Raw genomic sequence first — 7120 nt, 5'->3', positions numbered from 1 at the left:
TAGCATAATCATAAAAAAAAAAATTAGATTACAATCAAAACAATAAAGAATATTCAGTTGTTTATAATTGATACCTGTATTTTATCCTTAAAAATTTCATTTTTTCTTGTCGATGGAACTAGTTTCCAATTGTCGTACATTATAGGAAAATCCTTAAACTTCCTTGCAATTTCACCCAAAAAACCGCCTAACAAACCAGCAGCTGATCCTACCGGTTGCCCATTTGAATTCCATCTAGTTATTATTCTGCTAACATTAGGAGGAGCTTCAAGCACGTCTGATACCCTTAAGTGTGTCTTTGAAATATGTCCCGCCTCATCTAACACATAAGTCAATGAAATATGTCATATTGCAATCATGTAAAACAATTAAATTTTATAAATATAATTAGACATTAGATAACATACTAATGACTTCTACATCCCAAAATGTAAAATTCCTTTTTTGAGAAATTTCTGGCTCATCTTCTACCACATCTTCAGAGTGAGAGGATGTCTCTTGGAAATGTGTTGTTTCTGTCTCTTGCACTGATCTTGGTGTTGTCACTTGAGAAGGTGTTGCTTCTGTCGCTTGCACAGTAGTTGGTGTTGTTGTCACCGGAGAAAGATGTGGTTCTATCGTTTGCACAGCTAGCGATGTTGTCGCTTGAGAAGGTGGTGCTTGAGAAGGCGGTGCTTGAGAAGGTGGTGCTTGAGAAGGCGGTGCTTGAGAAGATGGTGGATTTGTCGGTGTTGTCATCGGAGATGGTAGTGGTTCTATCACTTGGAACGTTGGTTGTAAACCATGTCTCCGCAAGTGCTTCATTTTGGTTACTTGAAGATCTCCTGGTAGTATAACCCTCGGCTGACCCTTCGTGAAACGCTACAATCATTTATTATTAATGTAAATAAATAAAAATCAACATATAATACAAATAAGAAACATTTTGTAATTTTAGTATTTTTAGTTATTACTAACCGGTGAGGTTTTTGAAATGGTGGAAGAAGATTTGTGAAGGGATTGAGAGAGATGAGTTAGATTGAGAGCCTCCATCCTTTTTTTATTCTCTTCCATTGTTTTACGTCGAATATCCTCATATGATGATTCCATTTTGTTCACAAGATTGAGTCTCCAAACACACTTACACTGCAAACATTGATGACAACCAAGTTAGACTAATGCAAATAGCTAAACACAAAAATGAACACAATAACAAAAATGAGCACATCAAACACAATGCAACAGTAAAAGAAAGTAGTAAAAAAATAACATAGATTGAAGAGTACCATGTCATAAACAACAAACAAGAATTATTAACAATCATAAATTCATATCATGATTGTTGTCATCAAAATCATCATTAAAAGTTGAAGTTTCAGGATCATCATCTGTAGTCATTCTTGCCAATTGTATATGTGTGGTTTCATTAGAAAAAATGTGTTCCAAATTTTGAGATGGGTATGGTTCAATGGGTGCCATAATTTCATCATCTCCACCCATGTCATACAAGTCCCGTGGCTTTAAATGAATAGGTATGCTCCATCCTTGTTCCTTTTCATCATCCACATAATAAACCATTTGAGCTTCTGACGCTTTAATGTATGGCTCATCATCTTCATGCTCCCCAGTATGTATTAGTCTTGCAAAATTTATAGAGGTAAAACCCAACTTATCTGTCTTAATGCCTCTTGGATTTGTGGTATTCGCCCATTTGCATTTAAACATGGGCACTTTGAAGCCATCATAGGAAAGCTCAATGATATCTATCAATCTTCCATAGTAAGGCACTCCTCCAAATCTCATTTGGGCATCACTATTGCTTGAGTAACTTCGTGTTCCGAACATGCCAAAAACTCCACTATTTTGAGTTTTTAATAAATTGTCTCGTGCCAATGTTCGAAATTTGAAACCATTGACATTAAATGCAGTGAACCTTCTAACTTTATCAGAAGGACCTTGAGCAAGACTAACGAGAACATTTTTATCTGATCCACTAATGTTGTCGAGATTGTTGCAAATCTGAACACCATAAAATATACAATTAGTCACATTCTTATTAAAAATCAAAGCAACTCAATCACCAATTTTGTCATGAACACTAACACGATTGCGGAACCAATGAGGAAACTCTCTATGAACCTTCTTGTCTACCTCAGAAGTACTCCTTGCACCACTCCTCATTTGGCTTCGAATAATACTTCTATATTGCCTATTTGGTTATTTCAAATTAGATGTATACGGAAAAAAAATTAGTGGTAAATAATACAAATATAATAAAATTACTTACCTTAGATAGTAGTCAACTATGATGCAGTTTGTTAAAACGTGTCTATGAGCTTGTAACTTTTCAATTGGTGTAAGGGTGTAGTATGAAGAACCACCAACCGATTTTCCAACTCTAGGAAATAATTCAGCTACACGTGAGTCAGTTTGTATCTCATTAATAGGCTCATCATCTACACGACCAAGTTGATTCCATCTAGTCTCAATGTTTTCTATATACCTTGAACAAAATGTAAGAATCTCTTGTACAAGGTATCCTTCTGCAATAGACCCTTCTGGTCGTGCTTTATTACGTACATACGATTTAAGTATTCCTAAGTACCTATTATTGAACCAAAATAATATTAGTTAGAACAAAATTGTCAACTACTAATTATTGAAGGAACAAGAACACGCATATTTTACCTTTCAACAGGATACATCCATCGATAATGAACAGGACCTCCAAGTTTAACTTCTTCAACAAGGTGAACAACCAAGTGAACCATAACAGTGAAGAATGAGGGAGGAAATATCATTTCCATGTGGCATAAAGTGAGGACAACCTGATTTTGCAATTTTTCCAAATCATCAACATTCAATACTTTACTGCATAATTGTCTAAAAAGTGAGCAAAACTCAATCATTATAGCTGAAACATCATCAGGTAATGTTGCTCGAATGGCTAACGGTAGAAGTTGTTCCATCAATATGTGACAATTATGACTCTTCAACATTCCATTCAACTTAAGATTTTCCATGTCAATGCATCTAGAAATGTTGCTTGAATAACCATCAAGTACAGTGTCAACTTAAGATTTTCCATGTCAATGCATCTAGAAATGTTGCTTGAATAACCATCAGGCACAATGATATTCTTTAAAGTTGTTAAAAATCTCTTCTTACCTTTAGTAGTCAGAGAAAAGACAGCTGGAGAAATTCTTCTATTTTCATTGGGCCAAAGGTCAGGTCTTATGCCCATAGCTTTAAGGTCTTTTCTTGCATTAAGATGATCTTTACTTTTTGTGCTATCATTTAGCAAAGTAAATATGATATTATCGCACACATTTTTCTCAATATGCATCATGTCAAGATTGTGGCGCAGAAGAATATGGGAGTTCAAAGAATATGCTTTTCTTTTTCCATTGTTGATTGACACCTTGTGTAGGTCGTCCACCACGTATTCTTTTTCCCGACCTTTCTTTATCTGGCTTTCTACCAAATGTGACATCAATATTTTGAACCTGTTCAAGAATTTGAAGCCCAGATAACATTTTAGGTGGACCACGCATATCTTGTTGACCATCAAAGAGAACCTTGTTCAATCTAAATCTATGTCGCTGATCAAGAAAACGACGATGACCCATAAAACACCATTTTTTGCTATGAGGAAGACGACGAGGAGTAGAGTCAATGTTACGCGATGGGCAAGCAAGTCCAGTGTAAGTGTTCCACCCAGAAAGTGTACCTATCACCGGAAAATCACTAATTGTCCACATCAAAGTTTCATGTAATTTGAACATCTCTTTTTTAAAAGAATCGTATGTATCGACACCTGTTGTCCATAACTCCTTTAATTCTTTTACTAGAGGTTGTAAATAGACATCAATATCATTTCCTGGCATTTTTTTACCGGGAATTATCATTGACATTATAAAAGATGTATGTTTCATGCACACCCATGGAGGAGTGTTGTATGGAATGAGAATAACTGGCCAAATACTATAATTTGTACTCATCATACCAAAAGGATTAAAACCATCACTAGCTAATGGAAGACGCACATTTCGCGGCTCTGATGCAAACCAAGTGTGTGTCAAGTCAAAATGTTTCCATGCTTCAGAATCTCTAGGATGCCTCAACATTCCATCATTCTTACTATCATTTGCATGCCATCTCATATCCTCGGCCGACTTTGAGGACAAAAATAATCTTTGTAACTGTGGTTTTAATGGAAAATAACAAATAACTTTTGCAGGAACTTTCTTTCGATTATTGCCATCACCAGACACTCCAACTACACCAATTTTTGCTTTTGATTTCCATTTCGAAGTGTTACAAATTTTGCAGGTCTCCCTTTCTTCATCTTCCTTATTACCCCAATAAAGCATACAATTATTCGGACAAACAGGGATTTTTTCATAATTTAAACCAAGCTTGGTGATTGTTTTCTTGGCTTCATAGAATGAATTTGGTACATTTGCAAATTCAAATGCATCTTTTAATAACTCTAAAACCATTGTCATGGCTTTATTAGTCATTCCACATAAACATTTGATGTGATACAACTTTACCAAAAAAGATAGTCTTGAATATTTAACACACCCTTCATACAAAGGTTTTTCTCCTTCTCTACTTAATTCATAGTACTCTTTGGCCTCTTCATACCTTTGTTGACTTGCATTTTTCTCCTTCTCTGCATTTGATTCAATGGGTACTTCATTTGCATGATCTTCGACTCCAAAAGCATCGTTAATCATGTTTTGCATTTGATCATCAACGACAACTGTGTCTTGAACTATATTAGAAATACTAATAGGTGAGATAGTACTAGTTTCTCCTATGGACTCTCCGTGATGTACCAATGCAAACAATGTTAGAACTGAAAGTGCAGAATTTAGCAATCAAAGTGTAGAACATAGCACTCAAACATCTTTAGTACAAAAAAAGGAAGAAAAAAATTGTCCCTGCTAAATTTTGATAACACTATGCAAAACAAGGCAGTTTGAAATTTTATTTCATTCTACTGAGAAAATAAAGTGGTGTTTTGAGTTTTTCATGAAGGAACTTCATCAAACAATAACATGAACTAGGGAATAGAAGATAATCATGAGAGGAAAATGATATAGAAATCATTCTGACTATTTATAGAGGTAAGTATATATACAAGATGATGAAGGTAGAGCTTTAACTACCATCTCCGGCATGGCATAACTGACTATAACAGAAGCTGCCAGCATGGCATAAATAGCCTTGCGCATTTAACACGTGCAGAATAAATACGACATGTATATCTCTATATAACTCTATCAGCTTTTACATAATAAAATTATCTTACCTATTGTGTTATGTTGCATTTTTAAACCATTGAATGTAGAGCTTAATATCAATAATTAGTAGGATTGTGAAATTGATAGTTATATATACAATAAAATGAGCAAGACACTATTCTCTCGATTCCAAACAGCTACCAAAATCAAAGGGTTATACACCGCTGCCGACAATGTTTGGTTTTCACGATATATGTTTTCTTTGAAATATTGTTATCGTGATTTTCATTTAATAATTGTGCATTTATCATCTTGTCGTTAGATTCATTGAATGGCCAGGATTTTTATTCTTGAGAGAGATTGACATAAATGTAGACTGAGAGTATCCATGTCCCATAAAAAGTGGTACGATGAAATAATTAAATCAACTGCATTAAGGGCAAGGGATCTTGTTGATGAGTCCTTCAAAGAACAACATAGACGGTTCTATGATTATTATCATGAATTATCGAAGTTTAATTCTAGATCAACTGTCAAAGTAAGTGTGCAACTTGCTAGGGCAATTTCTTTCAATGCAGGCCTATTATTGAATTAAATAGTTGTTTCTTGAAGGGGGATTATGAAGGTCAGATTTTGGCAGTTGTTGGAAGGAATGCCAACGACCAAATGATGCCTATAGCTTTTGTTGTGGAGGAGAGAGTGAACAAAGAGACTTTGGTTTTTGGAGTTGCTGATAAATGATCTAAGTAGCAAAGATATTACCAAACATACACTATAATAATAGACCACCAAAAGGTAATTTTAAACTTTCCTTGTTAATTTACATTAATTTATCTTAGTTTTACATTAATTTACTTTTACTATAATTGTTTTTAAATGGGTATGGCTTGTTACCAGCAATTAATGAATTGTTATCAAGAGTGGACCAAAGATTATATGTCAAACACTTGCACAATAACTTTAAGAAGAACCACCTTGGACTGAAATTCAAGCAAATGATGTGAAGGACAACCTACTTACCCCAAGCTTGGAAAAAAGAAATGAAAGAAATTAGAAAAAAGAATGAATAGGCGTATAAGTATGATAACTTGGTTTATATATGTTTCTGGTTTGGTTATATTGTTAACTTGATCTCAATCTTGATTTATATATGTTCCTATTTTAGAATTTCTGTTTGGTAGGTACCTAATCCAAGAACCACAATTGCCATAATTGCCACAATTTCCACTAGTTACAGAACCACAATTGCCACCACTACCTACTCTTCCATTGCCACTTACAGAACCACAATTGCCACCAATTCCAAACTTAGGTGTTCCAATTCCTGATATTCCTGTTGTACCAATTATCCCTCAAATTCCTCAAATTTCAACTATGCCTCAAATACCTCAAATTCCTAAGCCAGAGTTACCTATTGTGCCTAAACCATAAGTGCCTAAAAATTCAATATTTCATTCTATTTGGCTTGGTTTCTACCAATAGCTTTAGGACTACTATAAACTTTATAAAAAAACATAGAGATAATACATGCCTCAAGCAAAGCATAAACTAATGTTTGTGCTGGTATACCTGACTGTGTACTCCATTGTCAGTTACGTTGATCAACTGCAGAACCCGAGCTGAAATTTCGGCATCTAGCACTTCCTGGGATTCCACGCTACATATAAAAAATTTACAGTGAAAAATAAAATTAAAAACAGGTTGACATGCTTATGCACACTGCCCATCACTTTTTTGACAATCCACAACATTCCAATAGATGAAAAGGTTAAGAGCCAAAAAGTATTTACCTACAACCCGTACACTGTTTTATCTTAAGAATTGCGGCTACGATGTGGACAATCCAAGCAAGTTTGTCTTCAATCACAGCGAGGTTGTTGTTATTACTA

General features: G+C 34.7%; 2 protein-coding genes across 2 annotated transcripts; both read right to left on the bottom strand.

The window, feature by feature from the left end:
* Positions 1-53: 53 nt before the first annotated feature.
* Positions 54-1089, bottom strand: LOC105852093 (uncharacterized). The gene is made up of 3 exons (XM_027334688.2): positions 958-1089; positions 408-861; positions 54-319 (listed from the first exon to the last, which is right to left on the bottom strand). Exons 1-3 carry the CDS (start codon positions 1087-1089, stop codon positions 54-56), a joined length of 852 nt encoding a protein of 283 aa, XP_027190489.1.
* Positions 1090-3329: 2240 nt separating this feature from the next.
* LOC101490064 (uncharacterized) lies at positions 3330-5222 on the bottom strand. Its single transcript, XM_004499846.1, has 2 exons — positions 5129-5222; positions 3330-4843 (listed from the first exon to the last, which is right to left on the bottom strand). The coding sequence occupies exons 1-2, from the start codon at positions 5220-5222 to the stop codon at positions 3330-3332; spliced, it is 1608 nt and encodes a 535-aa protein (XP_004499903.1).
* Between the last annotated feature and the right edge of the window lie 1898 nt (positions 5223-7120).

This window comes from Cicer arietinum, chromosome 5 (assembly GCF_000331145.2).
Source record: "Cicer arietinum cultivar CDC Frontier isolate Library 1 chromosome 5, Cicar.CDCFrontier_v2.0, whole genome shotgun sequence".
NCBI classification, from domain to species: domain Eukaryota; kingdom Viridiplantae; phylum Streptophyta; class Magnoliopsida; order Fabales; family Fabaceae; genus Cicer; species Cicer arietinum.
This window is presented reverse-complemented; position numbering and strand designations above follow the sequence as displayed.

What these genes read in the sequence shown, in the direction of transcription:
- LOC101490064 (XM_004499846.1), bottom strand. Translation starts at nt 5,222, where the DNA reads ATGCGCAAGGCTATTTATGCCATGCTGGCAGCTTCTGTTATAGTCAGT. An exon ending in AGCTCTACCTTCATCATCTT is followed by an intron (nt 4,844 to 5,128) that starts GTATATATACTT and finishes CTGCACTTTCAG; the next exon opens with TTCTAACATTGTTTGCATTG.
- LOC105852093 (XM_027334688.2), bottom strand. Translation starts at nt 1,089, where the DNA reads ATGGAATCATCATATGAGGATATTCGACGTAAAACAATGGAAGAGAAT. An exon ending in CCATTTCAAAAACCTCACCG is followed by an intron (nt 862 to 957) that starts GTTAGTAATAAC and finishes AAATGATTGTAG; the next exon opens with CGTTTCACGAAGGGTCAGCC. An exon ending in TTGGGATGTAGAAGTCATTA is followed by an intron (nt 320 to 407) that starts GTATGTTATCTA and finishes CTTATGTGTTAG; the next exon opens with ATGAGGCGGGACATATTTCA.